General features: G+C 36.8%; 1 protein-coding gene across 21 annotated transcripts in view; it reads left to right on the top strand.

Moving 5' to 3' along the window:
- MAP2K5 (mitogen-activated protein kinase kinase 5) overlaps positions 1-19958 on the top strand; it is a 237867-nt gene that overhangs the window by 61404 nt on the left and 156505 nt on the right. For all 21 annotated transcript variants that reach the window (XR_011498672.1, XR_006523191.2, XM_014856227.3 and 18 more), the window contains one exon: positions 19438-19477. Coding sequence is in view for 19 of the 21 variants with exons in the window: in XM_014856227.3 (XP_014711713.1) it covers positions 19438-19477 (40 nt within the window). In the remaining 2 variants the exon portion in view is untranslated. The remainder of the gene's footprint in view (positions 1-19437; positions 19478-19958) is intronic.

Genomic DNA, 19958 nt, shown 5'->3' with positions numbered 1-19958 from the left:
GCTTTCTTTATAAAGAAATTTAGAGTCCCCAGCAGAAGTGGTTATGAACAGATAAACATTAACACACTTCTGTTTTTATAGAGTGGAAGAGATCTAGTTTCCATTAGAAATCTATTCTCTGGCTTTCTTAGGAGGGTATAATATCCCGGTTTGACTTCATCTTGCAGTATGCCACTTTTGGATTCGTGTGTCTAGTTCTGGATACTGAGTGTACAGAGAAGTGCGGATAGTTTAGAGACCACACAGAGGAACACGGAGAGAATAATAAGGGGTCTGGGAATTGTGCCTGTCCAATCCTTCATTCATTTGTGGAACAGTCATGTTCTGAGCGTGTGCTTTGTGGAGGGCACTGTGTGACTGTTGGGGACAGCCCAGCTCTCATCAGACCTGTGTCCAGAGGGATGGAGAAGCTCTGTCCACAGGTAAGTACGGGATCTCACCATCTATGGCAAGTGTCTGTCTGTGTGGTACACAGGTCTCGGGGACAGAAGAAGGAGAGATGACTTTTAGCTCTTTCCTCAGCAAGAACCAGGAAAGGCCTCAGGGAGGAATGGTATTTGAGGTGAGAAGTGGTCAAGGAGTTGACTTTTATCTGAAGAAGAGAAAATTAAGGGGCTCTGAGATAGCTGTCTTAGAAAAAGTCTGAGAGGCATTCCTGTAGACAGGAACAGGTTTGCTTTGTGTTCTGAAGGCTAGCCTCAAATTGCTTGTCGTGAATGTCTCTGTGACAGCCTGTCTTTGTTAGAGTGGGAGATGTGTTCTTCCTGCTGTTCTTCCAAGTGGACTGTCCTCCCTGGAGGAGGGTCGTGTCCGGGTAGTCTGGCTGGGCATCCTCACAGGGCCCAGCCCTGCGCTTTACCTTTATTGTTTCAAGAATTAACCTGCAGAGGCAGATTCTTTTCCACCTAAGGATGGACACAAAGTGGTGTCCGTTTGTGTGCCTCTCTAGGAGATGTGAACTGTCCTTCCTTAGGCAGAACGACATGGCTGTTGTTCAGAACCGCTGAGGAAGGAACTCCCACTTAGACCTGGACATGAGATGACCACAGAGGTTGCTCTCCAGTCTAAAGCTCCAGAACTAAATTCAGCATTCAGCCACCATAAAAATCTTATAGCAGGTGTTGCTTGGTTTTATTCTTTTAAATTTTGTGTTATCATACATTCATTTATTCATTGAACAAATACCAACTGTCACTCTGTGCCAAGGACTGTTCTAAGCATGTGCGATCCAGTAGTGCACAAGACAGATGAGTTCTCTGTGTTCCTGGACTCACACCACTGGAGCAGACAGACAGTAGTCGAGGAAATGAATACTGAAGTACAATGATGTAGACCTTGCAAGTGCTGTAAAGATTGTAAAATAGGTGCTCAGCAAGGCTTATCTGAGGAGCTGCTTTCTGAGCTGAGACCTGAGGGGACAGGAAGGAGCCAGCCATGGGAAAATGTAGGAGAAGAACCTTCAAGGCAGAAGAACCAGTCTTGGCAAAACCCTAAGATGGATGTGAACGTGTTGTGGCTAGGCCAGTGTGGCTGGAGTAGTTAATGAGCTCGGGAGAGCACAGAGAGGGGCAGGGGCCTCATCTGGATCTTTTAGACCTTGCTAAGTCCTTGCTAAGAAGGCATAGTCAGTATGGTTACCCCTTTTTACAGTGAGAAAGGTAAAGCTTGGAAGGGTTAGGTGGTATGCCCAAGATCAAATCAAGACTAGAACTCAGTGTCAAACATCGACCGGTACACCTTAAATGTATACAGTTTTTATTTGTCGTTTGTGCCTTAGTAAAGCTGGGGGGCAAAAGACTAGAACTCAGGTCTTCTGATACCTAGATCAGCACTTGGGACTGCCTCTCAAGCCAGGGTTTTTCTGTTTGCCATACTCTCTCTTATGTTTCCTAATTTTCACCTGAATTGTTTTTTAATGTGAGATGTAAATTAATATATAATCTTGAAAGTGATGTGCCATCTCTAGTTAATTTTAGAGGTTTTTTAGTAGATGTTAGAACAACCATTCCTTGGCTGACAGAATTATTGCAACGTAACTTGTTATTTGGTCTATCCTTTGGGTCTTTTTACGTATCAAAAACTTAGAATTTAATAATTGAATCCCTAGATTAATTGCATGGTTATACTAGTGGAGTTGGTGCATTTCTTGATTTATAAGACACATTAATTTTTTTTTTTTTAGCTATTTTACAGTATCTGATGTGCTAGAAAATTGTAGTCTCTTGGTTGGCATATAGCACAAGCAAATATTTGTATACCATAGCATCTAGGGTATTTACTTAAATTGCTTTTTTGGGAAATAATTTACTGGAAAGTCCAAAAGGCATTTACTGTGTATAACTTTCTGCCACAGTTTTTTTCAGTACTCTGTTGTTTGGTACTTTGATATAAGAGACCATGTTTCTGTTAAATTGCTGCCTTACTGGAGTGAAATATGTTTAGGTTCTGATTTGTGCACTGATGCTGAATCGGAAGAACAGATTACTAAATTAGAGGGGGAATGGCAATAGAGACTTAGGCTGTGGATATTAATCATAAAATTTTTTTAAATATTAATTTGATTTTTAAATGTGAGATTGTATCATGTTATCCACTTGACTCTAAAATTTACATACTTTTCCTTGTTAGTATTACAAAAGAAGAAAAGAATGTACAAAATTATTGCTAAAAGCAGAATTCATGGTTTTTGTTTTGTCAGTCCAAATAATGAAATGAAAAATGTTCAGATAAAATTAGAACTTGCTTTAGGGCACAATCAATATAGCATTTTAACAAGCTTAGTATATTTGGAAAATATGTATTGTGTAAGGTTCTCAAACATACTGATTCTGATACAACTGCTAACTGTAGCAGCAAAGTCTAACAATATAGTCAATAAACATAAAGCTCTGATTAAACCATAATTAAGTTTTCAGAAAAGTTATCTAAAAACTATGAATAAAATCTATTTTTACATTGTCTCAACAACAAAATGCATAGCCAACAAAACTTTATAGTGATAGAGAAAACAATACATGGGATAAAATTACAGAATGAACTTTTACCGCAAACACACGTACCAAGTTAAGTTTCTGTACGTTATTTATTTCTTGTTCCTTTTAACTTTTTTGAAGGTGAGTCTTAGTGTTGCAGAATATAACCACTGGGATAGCTGACTGAAAGGGCAGATGGCAAGTTTCCCTGCTTCCCAGGAAGCCCAAGTAAAGTGTTCCAAGGCCATGCCTACGCGTACCCAAACGTAAGAGGTGCTCAGAATCACAGTGGCTGCATTTCCGTTCCAAACTGGGCCACAGTCACATGCCCAGGGTTATCCCCCAGCAGCAGTGGAAGGAGCTGGGTAGAGTAGATGTCACCATCCTCATTTGACCTATGAGGAAACTGAAACAGAGAAATTAAGGAATTTCCTTGAGGATTCAAAACAAGACATGAGTAGGACCACTGAAACTCATGCTTTCTTATTTCTTAGTCCCTTCCCAGTGCCTGTCCTAGTAAATAATTACATTTTGGTTCTATAAGGAGCTAAGGCAAGCAGATTATGTGCAAGCCTAAGAATTTCTGCTGGCATTTTCTAGCAAATATACTACAGTTGTACTTTTTCTTTTTATTTTTTTGCATCAGGCACACATATCCTACAGGTGACCCATATGAACAAACAGCTGTCTTCCTTCTTCCTTCCTTCTCTGAAGCTTGTAATCTTTGAAGTAACTCATTAATCCAGTGTCAAAAACATTAATGCTGATCTCCAAACTTCAGTCACTTCAGCATTTGATTCTTCAGAAATGATATCTTTGGGTTTTTTCATTACCCGTGATTTTGTGAGTGTATTTGTGTGTGTTTAAATCATCTTTGAAATCTTGTTGGTGTTTTTGGCTGCTGATCTTTATAAGGAAGTTAGTTAATCCGCCTTCCACACAAACCCCTCTTTCTCTCTCCTCCCGTTAATCTTACTTTAAAAATATATGTGACGTCATTAATTCCATCTCGTGAATATCCGGATTGGAGAATAGCACCTTCTCTTGCCTAATCTCAGATGACTCTAAAAACAGAATGTTGCATAATTTTTGAAGAGAATGTTCAAATACAGTTTATATATTTTTGGAAGTCACTAAAGACAGCTCAAAAACGACGTGGTGGAATTGTGTTTAGAATCCAGACACTTTCCTTCTGTTGTCCAAAACGTAGCCCCTCAACTTAGAGGCACAGTGCCGTGTGCAGGAAAGTCACTCAAATGCCTTCTTGCTTTGGGGTTTAAAGACGACTGTCCCCGGATGGCGGGAGGTATCTTGGTAGTTTAACTGTTGTTCAGTTTTCTGTTAACGAAATAGTCCCTCTTGGTTTGTTTTGACCCTAGTCATGATACACCTGTTTCATGAAGTCTGTTATGCACAAAAGTGCACAAAATGAAGATAAAGTGCCTCTCTCTCATCTGACAAAAGCCATTCCTTCGCAGAATGGTAGCTGCAGTGAAAGTAAATAAATGAATGGACAGCAATCACAGCCTAGTTGATGAAACTGTTCAATTAAAGCACAGGCATTTACATGGTGTAATTTCCCTAAATTGCCAATGAGCCCCTTTAGACACAACCAGTGTTCAAATTGATTTCAGCATTGATTTTGGCTGAAGCTGATAAATTTCTGCTTGTTAGTTAAAGTAATTTTGCAAAGACTTTGTACTGCAGTATTGAAGTGTTCATTTAGCTGATGGTTAAAAGAGGAGTTATTTACAGAGGCGTCTACTGTTGTTGTGAGATGGGACAATTCCCCAATCATCTTTTACTTTTAATTTTTTAGGCTTCAGTATACCAATCAATAGGTGATTGAAACTGATTAAAACTTATCCAACCAGCTGCCTATGGCAGTTTAATTAGAGGCTGGATGATTCTTAAATTAAAGTTGTCTTATTTTCATTGCATAGCTGTCTTCCAGCAGAGTAAGGGACTAACAGTGCTGAAAACTTAGTTTGGCATTGTTAAGTATCTTGCAAGTGTTAAACCACTCAATAGCTATTCCTAAGGCAACTCAAACATGTCTTCAGAGGCTTTTGCCTTTATAGAGATTAGACATAATAATATACTTACCTTCTAGCCAAGGAATTTTTTTTTCAGACAAAGGGATAACCAGAGTGTAGTGAGATACCTGAAAGAATAGCTGTTTGTGATATATATCTTATTTCATAAGCAAGATGAGTGGTTGAGCTTATTTTTTAAATACTGCAGTACAGGATGAAACTAGCCATCGTGATAGCCTATGCATCTCCCCCCTGAAAAACATCAGCTCTGAATTTATATTTTTTATTCTATTTTGAGGTCTTGATTAAAATCAGTCTCCAATGAATGAAAAATAAGTATTTTCATAGAAATGTATGTTGACTTTTCAACAGGATTGTGGGCAGGGTTATAAAAGAGAGAGATTTTTGCTTTTTTTTTTTTTTTTCCCAGGGAAGCGTCCCTGTTTTCTGTAGTGTGGGACAGTTTCTTGAGTTTTCAATGGAAATGGGTTAATATTTCTGTCATAGGGGACATATTACATCTGTTACTATGGGGAAGAAGGGAATAAACGGCTCACTTTTCAGAGGTGCATTTACTCTTTGACCCACTAGGGTACTGTTTAGTGTTCTAGGAGAGGTAATTTAGTAAATTGCACCCCAGTGGCCTGAAAAAGTTAATGCAACTCTGAAAAGTGAGTCATTCAATCGATTTTCCCTATTGCTTTTTAAAAATCAACACTGACCATATCCAGAGAACCTTGAAGACAACTGGAATTAGAGCATCTAGAAGCAGCCAGTTTATGTTCACACAGGCTTATTGGGACATGCATTGTATTTGGCTTCAGAGGACTCGAGTCCACATCTCACTCCAGCGCTTATCAGATAAGAATCTTGAAGCAGTTGTTAGCCTCTCCAAGCTTGGGTTCCTTATCTGTAAAGTGGTGATAATAAGAAAATCTACCTCATAAATTTTTGTGCAAATAAAATAGCTTCTCTCTCTATGAAGTATTTTATAAACTATAAAACACAATAGAATATTAATTACTACTAGAAGGAGGTTTTCTAAACAGCCATTTTTGGATCTGATTTTGGAAAGTGATTTATTGTTAGTTTTCTACCAAGAAACTGTGAACAGAGATTACATTGTGATCAAGGTATTTCAGGAGAAAAGTTTCCTAGCTAGTTACTCCTCAGGGTATTCTTATTTTGCCCCACATGTATTGCCTGACTACCCCATTTCTCTCCTTCATTCTCATCATTAGGCTTTATATCTCTTGCCTCTCTGTTTTGCCCATTACGTTGTTTCAGAACCTTTGAAGAAGAGATCACTATGACTGTAGCTTCCTTGATCTCAAAGGTATTTAGGTCATATATTAAAAGACATTACTCTAGTTGATGTGGGAATATTAAAGTCTCGAACTAGGGCGCATCAACTTAGGGAAGAAATATGGAGGCCGTGATGACCACATTGACTTTGAGGCAGATGTGGGAGTAAAAAGGAGTATATAACCATAGTAAAGAAGAAGACAAAATGATAAAATGTAGGGTTACAGTAGCTTTTCTCTAGTTGGAACTCTTTCTAAACCTACCAAGTTTCCCATATCGTACGTTAGGTTTGATTTGTGAGCCTGATGTGTATGATCAGCATCTTGAAAGAGTTGTTAGTATCTGTAACTTAATAACATGTTTGATTTGACACTTAAACATTCTGGGGAGCCCTGTTGCTTAACTACAGATTATTTTGCAATCAGTAGCCAAGCATCTGTAATGGCTTTTTAGGCAGAAGGAAGGTTGGCATAGACTGCTATTTGAACTAGTACAGTTTACATAAAAGCTTCCTTTTACAACTGCTGTTTACTTTGGATTTCCTATTTTAACAGCTAGAGCCTGGCTAATGTGTTTATCTCTTATGGAAGGCAACAACTGTCAGTGTTGATTCCCCTGAAACTATTTGAATTTTTTCTGTGGATGGCTATTTTAGTACTATGTGGCATATTGGTAAAATCCACCCCCAAAGAAACCTACCAAGAGAACAAATCTCTAAAAAGATCAAGCAATGAAACAAAATTTTCATTAACTGAACCACAGCTACTTTATATTTGGTTACTGAAACCATGTCGTTGCATTAAAAGATGACATCCAGGATTTAAAAAAATTAATCTCACAAGATAAAAGATTTTTGTTTCGTTTGTATAAGTATGTATATACTCACATGCATTTATGCCCTTTCCTTTTATAAGGCAAAAAAGTATTCTGTTTGTTTGGTATTGTCTTCAGAATTGTTCAGACTTATAATCTTTTGGTATAATGTAATACAGTCAACTCTCAGGTTCCTTATTTTAAATAGGGGACTGAAAGTGTATCACCTCATGCTGGGTGTCTCCTAGTGGAGCATTTAGCCCTTTGATTTCCATCATCTTCTTTCTTTTTGCTGTAGTTCTCTTTTGTGCCAGGGCTATAAAGTCTCTGAGATGGAAAAACTTCTAAGTTGGAGAAAGACTTCCATTTGTTATTCTAAATTTATATAAAATCAGAGTTACTTTGTTTTGGTCAATAAATAAAATGTCATATAAAGAGCAAGGAAACAGCATCTGTAAGTATGAGAACCAATGATCTTACTTCATATTTGCTTTAATGGATACCATATTTTCTTGATAAGGAAGTACATTTAGTAATTAAATCTGAATATGGCCAACTCTTAACTTTCTATGCTAATGAGAATTAAGAGTTGCATAGATAATTAAAATGGACAACTAATCAGAAATCTCATTTTAGGCAATGGTTTGTCTCCTCCCAATCAAACTTTTTGTCATAATGAATCAGGTCTGAGAGGTCACTTTGTCTCCTTTCCTCTGCCTGTTTCCAATGGACATCTTGGAAATCTCTATGGCATTCAAAGATCAGAGAAGCAGAGAATCTAGGATACCCCACAAGCTGTGAAATCTTTGCCTGAGAAACAGAGAACCCGATTTTATCATTTAAGAGAGCCATTACTATGTATGTCTCTAGTGAGCTCATAACAATGCATTTGTAACTTACTTATTTTAAAATACTCTTTGCTGACCGTCTTGCTTGCCTCCTACTTTTCCTCTAAGAGACCCAAGGAGCAAATAAATAAACATCATATTTTTTTCTGCTTACCTAGAAAAATACCATCCTTTCTAATTGCTGGTTATTTCTTAAGCTGAATTCTAACTATTGCTTTCACTGTTTTAGTGACTGGATTATTTTCTTAGGTTTCCCCTCCATTTGGACAATTTTTCAACAATTGATAGCACTCTATAAATAATTCACAGAGTACTTGTGTCCTTCTTTTCACTAACCTTCTCTGAAGTATGTTATGTTAGAAGTAGAACTTAAGTCAATGGTGTTTATTCCACATGGTGTGTGAAAGAATCACCCTGCCCTCTTTACAGGACAGTGGCAATACTGTCATTTCAATGTTCTTGTTTGCCGTTGTGATTAAAAGTTATCATCCATGCAGTTAATCTTGAAATTCTTGCTCCAAGAAGCAAAAAAATAGAAAAGATGTTTCGCTACTCATTTTGATGACCATTTTGCTAACAAATGAACATTTATAACATATTATCAGTTATGCTGAAATATGAAATATTTACAGTCAAATCATAGGTCAGTCCCTCCATTCTTAAGTTGTATCCTACCTCACAATCACTAGACAAGCACAGATACTCCCTATTATGAATTCTTTCTGCTCATAATTTAAAATAATTTAATTATAATGTGTTCAGAAATTAATATGCAGAATAGTGCCATAGAAATTAGATGCCAACTTTAATTGTATGAGATTGTACAAGCTTTATCAGAAAATATATGATCAGCTCTAGGTTATTTATTTTGTGAGCAGGAGTCAGCTGGGACAATTCATATTTTTTTGGTTCTCCTAGAATTTGAAATTCTAAGCATAAATAATTTCAGTAAACATTGTGAAATACAGATGCAGTTGACATAAATTTGTGTGGGAGTCCAGCTGTTGGAATGTGAGCACAGGTTGTTTCTCCCTTATGTCCTGTGTGAATGTAGGACTTTTTAACATTGTGTTTTCAAATTTTTCTTTTTTTTACTCACTTTTGAAGATTCTTATAGAAATTCAGTTTATTCTTTGGACTGATGTATCTTTTAATAAATTCTCATTAGGATTTAGATGAAGGTGATTATACCTAAAGCTTTATATGTATTGTACTAGACCCGTCCTTAAAATTTCAAAGAGCAGAAATAGAATTAGTTGCATGTGTCCCCAAGTATTGCTTTTGAAATCAGTCACCTACCTACGTGAATACCTACTCTGTGTAAGGTACTGTACCTGGCAATGTGAAAGATCTAACACCAACATTCGGGGCCTTAGAGACACCATTCTCTGGATTCTGTTGCTGGCTTACTATCTGCACCTTCTCATCTTCTTTACTGATTTCTTCTCATCTTTCTGACTTCTGATTTTGGAGTGCCTTAGGTCCAGTCCTCAAACCTCATCTCTATTTAATTTAATTTTTAAGAGAGCTTTTGTAGTTCCATGGCTTTACATGTCATCTATATGTCGAAGAAGCCCAAATGTTTATCTCCCTGTCCTCTGTCCTGAACTTCAGATTCATCTCTAATTGCCAGTTGGATATCTTTCAAGCGTTTCAACATCACCCAAAACTGAACTCTTGATATCCTCCAAAACCTGCTCCTTCTACAGTTTTTCCAGTCTGAGTAAATGAAACTCTATTCTACAAGTTGCTCATGACAAAAACTTTGCATTTGTTCTCAATCCTTCTTTTTCTCTCAGACCATCCATCATATTTACCCACAAATCTTGTTGGCTCTTCCTCAAAACTATTTCAAGAAGTCACCACCTCTCACCACTCTTCCTACCACCCTACTCTAAGGCACTGTTATTTCTTGCTGGGATTATTGCAGTAGCCTCCCAAACAGTCTCCCAGTTTCTATCCTTGCTTTGCTACAAAGTGTTCTCTCCACCCAGCAGCCAAAATGACCTTTCTAAAATATAAACCCCCGTCCCTCCCACCATGGCTTCTCATGTCACTCATGATAATAGTTAAAGTCCTCACTGTGGCGTAAATGGTACTACACAATCTGTATTCTCGTCACCTTCTCTCCCACCTCTAGCCCTCCTGCTTGTTCCACCTCCACACACACCAAATACACACTTCTGCCTTAGGGCCTTCGAACATACCAGTCCTCTGCTAGATTCCTCTTCTTCCAGATATCTAAGTGATGTCCTCCCTTACTGCTCAAATATAACCTGGTAAGAGAGGTGTTCCCTGACCTTTTCCCCAAAGCTAATATAAAAAAAAAAATGCCCCAATCTTGGTTGCTCTCTATATCCTTACCTTTATTCTTTTGTGTTGCGTTTTCACTACCTGACATACTGTATATTTATTTGATTATAGTCAGTCTTCCCCCATTGGAAAGTAAGCTCCATGAGAGCTGGAACTTTGTCTAGTTTGTTCTCTGCTCCATCCACAATGCCCAGAGAGTGCTTGACAATTTGAGATGTGCATTAGGTGTTTGTTAAATAGATAAACTAAGTTTCTGTGGTAGAAGTTAGGGATAAAGCAGTAAACAAAATGGAACTTGAGCCTGATCTTGAAACTTAGAATAAAATAGGATAACACATAGATTGTATATTAAGAATTTACAATATAGTCAGGTAATTAGAGTTTACAATATAGTTAAATAAAGCATGTACTAGTGAAGTTAAATAGCAGTTTTGAAGAGAACTAACAATTTATAACAGCCACACATGAAGTATTATAAGACATTAGAGTAGTTGATGCCAGTGGATAAATTCAATCACATAAGCCACAGAGTACAGGGAATCTGGTAGGTGGAATTTTAATGCATTCTTTTCCTGAACCCCACCTTCAGCATTGACAATATCCTAGAGTACACTTATTTCAAACTATTCTCTGTGTATACTCTGTCTATAACGGAAAGAGCCCAAGGGTTGAATTGAGATAGATCCAGATTTGAATCCTGTATCTGCCATTCATGAACTCTTATTACCTTGAGTGAGTTTCTTAATACCTTAATATCCCTGAATCTATTTCTATTATTATCTGTAAAATGTGGCTTATGATAACTTACGATACATACATCATGGGGAAGTTAGAAAAATTCTGTAAACCTTTAGGAATTGTTACTTTCCTGTTTCCTTTTCCTTTCTTCCTTCTCCTGACTACCCCATTTATTTATTAACTTCTAAATATTTGAGTATCTACTCCGTGGTAAGTATTATGCTAGGTAGTGTGTACATGTTGTTGAATGAATTAAATGTGGTCTCTGTTCTCATGGAGCTAAAAAGTGCAGGATTATATAGCCTAAGGCTGACTAGGTAAGGTTCCTATATTTCTGTTAATAAATACTATAATTTTCCTATTATCTTAGCTTGAAATTTTAGATTCATCTTTCTCATCCCTATGTTTCATAAATTCTCTCTGGCCAAAGTCGTGTGTATCTCTTTCTCCTTTTCCACACCTGTGATTACTACCCAGGTTCATATCACCACTTCTTGCATAGACTAGTGTAACAGCTTTCTAAGTGCTCTTTGCTTTTTCTAGTTTCTCCTCTTTTCCAGTAGTATTATTATGATATGCAACCAGAATAAGGATTTAAAGTTAAGTTCTGATCATATCACTTCTCTGTCCAAAAACCTTCAGTGGCTTTGTATTGGCCAGCAAATTGGGTACAGTAAACTTTCAACAACGGTAATGAAAGCTGAAAGACAGTGGTATCTTCAAAAGACTGAGAGAAAATAATTGTCTCAGTTAATTGTCATTCAAGAGTGAGGGCAAAATGTATCTTCAGAAATGAATATAAAAGATTATACATATGTGTCTATATATGTGTAGACAGAAAAAGATATATGTTTATGGGAGAGGGGAGAGTTAGTTTATTACTGAGGGAAGTACTTTAGGTAGAAAGAAATTGAATCCAGTTGAATCCAGAAAGGAATAAAATGAAAGAAGGAATGCTGACCCTGTAAATAAACCTGAATATATAAGACAACAATACTAGTGATTAATTTAGGGACGTCAAAATGAAGTGAAACAAAAACACTAGAGGCCGGCCCCGTGGCCGAGTGGTTAAGTTTGCGTTCTCTGCTTCAGCGGCCCAGGGTTTCACCAGTTGGGATCCTGGGTGTGGACATGGCACCGCTCATCAAGCCATGCTGAGGCAGCATCCCACATAGCATAGCCAGAAGGACCTACAACCAGAATTTACAACTATGTACTGGGGAGCTTTGGGGAGAAGAAGAAGGAAAAACAAAACAAAACAAAAAGACTAGACAAAATAATCTAAGATGAGAAGGGCTGATTGGAATTCTAAGATTTTTATATGGTTTGAGAGAAGGATAGAGATAGTAATTAACTTTTTATTTGGTTATCAAGAATGATTGTTAAAAATTGTATGGGTAACTACTAAAAGACAATGAATGGAATGTATAACGTCAAAACCAATAGAAGGATTAAAGGGGGAGTAATCGAGTATAGTAGAGGGAGAGAGGTGTGAGGTAAGTGAATAAGATGGTAGGAATAAATCCAAATATATCAGTAATTATAATAAGTATAAGTAGACTAACATTGCCAGTTAATAGATTGTTTAGATTAAACTTTAAAAAATATAGCTGTAACTATTTTAGACTATTTTAGGAGACATTCCTAAAACATAAAGGCAGAAAAAAGTTGAAATGAATAGGATGGGGAAAAGATACCAGGCAAAAACTAATCAAGAGAGAGCTGTTGTGGTTATATTAGTATAAGACAAAACAGACTTTAAGACAAAAAGTATTATTAGGGATAGAAAGGAGTGCTATGTGATGATAGAAGAAACAGAAACTGTGAACACTTAATTGTCCTAAACTCATACGTAACTAATAACATAATCACAAAATATGTAAAGCAAAAAATTTACAGAATTACAAGGAAAATTTGGTAAATCCACAGTCACAGTGGGAGAATGTCTCTCAGTAATCAACAGATCAATCAGACCAAAATTAGTAGGGATATAGAAGATTTTAACATCACAATTAATAGACTGGTCACATGATCATACGTGGAGCTCTTCATCAGTCAAATTGAGAATATACATTATTTTCAGGTACAAAAATATTTTTTAAAAACTTATGTACTAGGGAACAAAGCAACTCTCAGTAACGTCTATAACATACAAATCACTTTTTCTAACTACAATACAGTTAGTTTAGAAATCAATCATAATAAGTTAACCCCCGATACATTTGTAAATCAAAGTGCACAAATCTGAATAACTTACGAGTCATACAATATGTCATAATGGAAATAAAAATGTTTACAACTGAACATGAGAGAAATACCATATATGAAAACTCATGAGATGCAGCCAAAGTCATATTTAAAGGATAGTTTGTTGTACATACAGTAGAAAAGAATAACTGGATAGTGATAGGCTTAGCATCTACCTCAAGAAATTTTTTTTTTAAAGGGAAGGGGTTAAACCCAAAGAAAGTAGAAGGAAAATAATGCTAAAGAAAAAGCAATCAATGAAATTAAAATTCAGGAGATAATTCAAGAAAACCAAAAGCTGGTTCCTTGGAAAAATTGATCAAGTATAACACAGAGCAGACAGAAATAACGAAGTTAAGATTAAAAGAGGGGACATAATTCTAGACAGAGCAGAGATCTTCAAAATAAGAGGATACAATGAGTAACTTTATGCCAGTAAATTTGAAAACAGAAAATGGACAGTTTCCTAGAAAAGCTTAAAACTGTTTTAAGAAAGATAAAAAACAAAAATAGACTTATAGCAATTAAGAGAATTTATTCATTCATTTAACAAATATTTATAAAATGTGCCCACACAGTTTTAGGTACTGGAGATACAGTAGTGAACAAAAAAAGAGAAAGTCCCTGTTTTCATGGAGCTTGTTTCTAGCAGCAGGAGACAGATAATAAGTTAATAAATAAGGTGTTGATGAATTCTATGAAGAAAAAGGAAGAGAGAATGGGCTGTTTTATGTAGGATAGTCAAAGTAAAATTGGACCTGAAGGAAGTGATAGAGCAAGCCAAGTTTGTATCAGAGGAAGAGTGACCCAGGCCCGAGGAGTAGGTACAAAGGGCCTTAGGAAGGAATAGGTCTGGTAGAACAGAGTGAGAATTGTGAATAAGAGAGATCGGCAGGGGCTGGCCCTGTGGCCGAGTGGTTAAGTTCTTGTGCTTGGCTTTTGCAGCCCAGGGTTTCACTGGTTGGGATCCTGGGCATGGACTTGGCACCACTCGTCAGGCCATGCTGAGGCGGCATCCCACGTGTCACAACTGGGAGGACCCACAACTAAAAGACACAACTATGTGGTGGACAGATTTGGGGAGAAAAAGCAGAAAGGAAAAAAAAGAGAGAGATTGGCAGAAGCAGAGATGAGTGAGATAACCAAGGACCAGATCGTGAAATCCGTGTAAGGACTTAGGAATTCAGCAGTTAGAAATCTACCTATAAAATGGAGATGATGATGATAATTCCTACTTATGTTATATGTCAGTTATATCTCAATAAGGCTGGGGAAAAAACTACTCATAAGATTTTGGAATGAGTTAATTAAATGCATGTGGAATTTCTTTGTTAGACACTATCCAAGTGATAGATTTTTTTTCATCCAGAAGTAATAATCATTTGTCAAACATTTATTAACTATGGAGCACTTACCATGAGCCAGGAGTTATGCAAAGTGTGAAGAATACAAGATGATTAAGACATGGTAGTGTTCACTGCCCAGTATGGGAGACAGGCATGTGGACAATTTTTCTGCAGTGTGCTAGGGGTTATAACAGAGCCACCAGAGTCTGAAGACTAGGAGAAGCCTCAAAATTTTATTTTTTATAGAATCTACAAGGGTGTATATTAAAGGGAAGTATGTGGATTTTTTAGGGTAGCTTCTATTTTCCCATTTATTAATGCAAGGAGAGTGAAAAATTAGGCTTCTTGTTTAGCAACAGTGGTGGTCAGATGGCGTTTCTGCCAAGACAAACGCTTGGATGTGGCACGTATCGTACCTGTCTGTAGTGTAAATAAGTTACAACAGTGGGCAAAGGATAAACAGGGTGAGAAATCTAGAATTTGAATCATGATACGATCATAGCATTTCAAATGACTAATTCTTTGTCTTCAAAGTTATTTCAACATGACGTAATACTAGTTGCTTTTCTTAACAATGAATAGTATATTGCAGCCTTTTGCCAGTCTTCATTGTTAAAGCTTTATTTGTCTTCATTTGTTGAGCACATAGCCTGACTCTTAAAACATAGAGATAATTCTTGCTCTTTCACTCTGTTTTAGCAGGATTTACTCTTAAAACACCTAGCTACCCTGAAAACTTTGTTTCCTAATATTTTATGCGTACTTACTGTGTGCCACACCCTGTCCTCAGTGCTTTACCTAAATTATCTCATTGAAACCTCATAACTCTATAAGGTGGGCACCATTTTCCCCATTTCAAACTTGAGACACCTGAGACACAGTGAAGTTTTCTAACAGTCCAGGTTCACACTGTTGAGAAATGGCAGAGCTGGGATCAGAACCTGACAGTGACTTCAGAGTCTACAGCTGTCAATATTCTGCGTCCCATGATAGATTGGTGATGAGTGCAGGATGCTTCCTTGTTTAGAGAAATTTGGTTGTGATGGTCTTTAGCCTGATTGAAGTATGTCAGCACTTTTGTAAGTTTTGAATTGTGTGTTTCCCTGCTCTAGAACACAGTTAGGAAAATTGGAACATCACCACATCTTTTCTTTAGGTCCTAAAATATCTATATTCTGCCACAGTTCTAGTCTTGGCTTTGCCTTTGACTAACTGTGAGCTTGGACAAATCTTTTAACCTGGCTTTTGGCTGTTTCTACTGTAAAAGGAAGAGATTAAACTAGACAATTCTCTATATTCCCTACTAGCTCAATAATTACCTGGTTCTGTTCTGTATCAGAATTAAAGGTTGATACCAACTTTTTGTCCGGTCATCTAGAACCTATTGTTCCAAATGAAAAAAGAATGTAAGAAAGTATGAATAATAAGGATTCTTCTTTTTTACTGGTCTCTTTGTTGTTTTAAATACTCAAAAAATTTACGCCAGGCTACCAGCTTTTGCCATCCTGAAGTGTATATGTTGTGTACTCAATTTAAGGGCTGGGACTATTCCCAGAAGGTCTGTGCTGATCACAAACAAAATGGAACACTCAAGGCCTCCACACTAAAAATATCTCATAAAAATGGTTCCTCCATGCGCTCACTGGAACAGGTAATTACTGTGGCAACAACAAACTAATTTGAAGTGTTAGCTGTTAATTAAAACAATGCAAAGGTGTATAGTTGTCTTTTGGTGTAACCAGAGCCTCCGTTCAAACTTCATTAATCACTTTACAGTTAATGTGTTGAGGAAGGTCAAGACAATTGAGATGCGGTATCCGTTGAAAGTAAACAAGTTCCTTTTCTCCAAGTAGAATGCCATTTGCAAAGTTAAGGGACATACTGCACTCATACCTGGCATTGCCTTTGTCATCCACTTCTCCTTGATGATTAAATGTTAAATTGGTACTGTCATTGTACTGTAAACCAAACCACACAGCATCTTTATTGCTCGAAATCGAACCCAAACTTCCACGGATGAATTAGCGTGCATCATAATTAAATCATCAAGCCTCCCCTTTTAATTCACTTGGAAATAGGAGACCTTTCTTTTGGAAAAGAGATCAGCTTTCTTGACAAGCTAATTAAGTTGCCAAACTGTCCAATATGGTATATATATTAGACTATCTGCTAATCATTTCCTTATCGCTGCTGTTGGTCTCAAAAGTCCAGGTGTTGCTCGTTCTCCAGAGTAACAACACTGTTCTTTTATTATTATTATTATTGAGGTCATAATAGTTTATAACATTGTGAAATTTCAGTTGTACATTATTTTTAGTCAGTCACCATATATATGTGCCCCTTTACCCCTTTTGCCCAACCTCCAAGCCCCTTCTCCTCTAGTAACCACTAAACTCTTCTCTTTGTCTGACAACACTATTCTTTTTACAACTTTTGAATCCTTGTGTATGCACTCAGTTATTTATCTTTATATTTCAGTCCTTGGTTAGTGATTCTAATATATGGTATTTTAAAAAGTTGGAATTGGAAAAAGTCAGTGGTATACAAGGAGAAAAATAATGTATCATTAAATCTTACACATTATATTACCTGTATTTACGTGGAATAAAGTTACTAAATTCCTTTGAATCACATTTCGATTAGCTTAGTCTGTCAACTTCTCTGTCAGGCATTGAGAAAAATACAATGAGTCTATCTACCAATTTATTACGTGAGTTCAGATATATCATGAGTCAAATCACGACCTGAAATGTAGCTTCACATTGTACAAGTCTGGTATTAACACAGCTAGTAGAGTAAGCAGTGTAACATAGGGGTTCCAGTTATAAAATGTATATCACTTTATACAAAGTATGACAAAATTTTAAATAATTTAAGATTTATAAATGTATTAGTCTTTATATATACTAAGGAGGTTGATATTTAGAGAAAGACTTTAGACACTTTCCAGATTAAAGAACTCTTTGGTAAAGTGAATAATTGCCATCTAATTTTTATAATCTTGCCTTTCCTGTAAATGAGATAAAACTACCTGAATTTCTCTACAATTGATTGTTAAAATAAAAGCTAAGTTTACCTTCCGTGATTGGCTTGACCTTTGTCCACTCTAGTAGGAAAAACAGAATGAATTTCTTATAACACTCATATATATGGATATAAACATACATACATATAGTATATATTTTTTCTAAACTTACCTGAATTTGTAACATTTTATATTTGAAAAGTTGCTAATATTTGTAGGTTCTTAATAACTAAACCATATCAATAAGTCAGTCACTTTAAAATGCTTGGGGCCTAGTGGTTAAGCTTGGCACACTCTGCTTCCATGGCCCAGGTTTGGTTCTGGGATGCAGAGCCACACCATTTGTCTGCTAGTGGCCACACTGTGGGGCGGCTCACATACAAACAAAGGAAGATTGGCAACAGATGTTAGCCCAGGGAGAATCTTCCTCAGCAAAGAAGTAAAAAATAAATGAAAACACTTGTCAGTGATTGTGCAACTCTGCAAGTTTACTAAAAATCATTGAATTGATCACTGAAGTGAATTTTAAAGCTGTTAAAAAAATTTGTCAGAGTAGCCACACAAATATTTCTGCCAAAACAACAGAAAGTGATGTTTTCATTTGATAACAGTAGAATATATATTTCGTTTTTGTTTTAAGGAATGAGCAATTTTTACTACTAAGTCATTACTAAGTAAAAATTGGGAGCCTGATAAATATATTTTGCAACTTGACAGGTGAGGTGGGAAAATTCCTGAGAAGCTAACTTCCATCCCCTGCGTTTTCTCCACCCTACTCACGTCTTAAAGCTGGGTGGGCGAGGGGAGAACAATCTGATCTTTGCTGATATAGAGAGTCCTCTATGGAGCAAGATTTTAGTTCTTCCAAACTAATTTGTGTCTTTATACTTTTATAGGCTTGTAATAACAGTGCTTGTTTATGTTGCATGGCTAGTTTTGAAATTTTTAAATATGGCAAATTGTTTCTGGATAATGGTCAGAATGTGCAGTCCTTGCAGTACATGTATGAAAGGCCACTTTTCATTTAAACACAAAAGCTTGTGATGAGAAGGGATAGTGTTTTATTTCTGCAAACCTTATTCTCTTACTTGTTTTCATAAGTGAATGTATTCATATACCTTGTTTTAAATTGTAGTTATTTCACTGTATCTGATCATTTGAACTTGTGTCTTCTCTACAGCATTTTTAATATTGAGAGGTACCACCTTTAGGAAAAGATGAACCACATACTTGAGCCTAATAACTCTGTGATTTCTTATATGAATTTATATCTTAAGCCATAGCTAATTCCATGTGTTTTGAGATTATTTTGATGAAATGTAGGGATGTAGTTTATCTGGATCTATAATTGAAATAAAAGGAAAACTTCCCGTTTTGTATGGCTCTGTGCAGAGCTTAGCAGAGGCTCTAGAAGACTGCCCCCCCCCCCACCGCCCCGCCTCCACCCAGTGACAGTCTTCATAAGGGATCTGGAGCCAGAAGACTTGGGTTTGAAGTCTAGTTCTGCAACTTACTGACTTTGTGCCGTTGGGCAAACTGCTTAACTTCTCTGTGCTTCAGAATCTATAAAAGGAGGGTGATAAGTCCAGCATTACCTCAGAGGGTTATTTTAAGGTAATGTATAATGAATCACTGTGTAAACCATTAAGCTCAATAGAAATGTAAATTACTAATGTTATTAGTGTTCTTTGAAAGTATCAGATCCCATTGCTGCAGATTTGTATTTGTGTCCTTAACCATTTTGTAGGTTGTTTAGGGATCCCAAGTGATTTTGTTATTTTTTTTCTCCCATAGAGCATATCATGTCCCGAGTGGGAAAATATTAGCTGTAAAGGTAAGTGCTGGATAAATTTTATGAAATTTATGAAATCCTCGATACTCATTGCTTTCTCTTCCCCCGCTGTTAGCTTAAGTCACAGGGATTGTGGAAGAGGAGAGGAAATGGTTTAAAGTTCGGGTGGTAGGTGGTGGAATCTGTGGCCCTGTTGTGACGTTCAGACTCCTGAAGATATTTTACTTATGCCTTAGAATGGTCAGTTGTAAGCTCTTTGCATTGTGAGTCTTCTCATCCTGGTTACCTACACTTCTTTCTGTGTTCCCTGCTAAATGGCATCACTGTCCTGGTTTTGAAGCTCAGAACCTTAGTAGTTACTCACTGCTCTTTTTCCATTATCTGCCACATCCTGTAAGTCACTGTATCCTGTCAGAAATTTTCCCTGAAATATGTCCATTTGTCACTTCCTTTCTATTGTCATTGTCGTTGCCTTGACCTTATATCAGGCTCACATGCCTCCTACCTGCACTTCTATAATCAC

The sequence above is a fragment of the Equus asinus genome, chromosome 2, assembly GCF_041296235.1.
Source record: "Equus asinus isolate D_3611 breed Donkey chromosome 2, EquAss-T2T_v2, whole genome shotgun sequence".
Classification (NCBI taxonomy): domain Eukaryota; kingdom Metazoa; phylum Chordata; class Mammalia; order Perissodactyla; family Equidae; genus Equus; species Equus asinus.
This window is presented reverse-complemented; position numbering and strand designations above follow the sequence as displayed.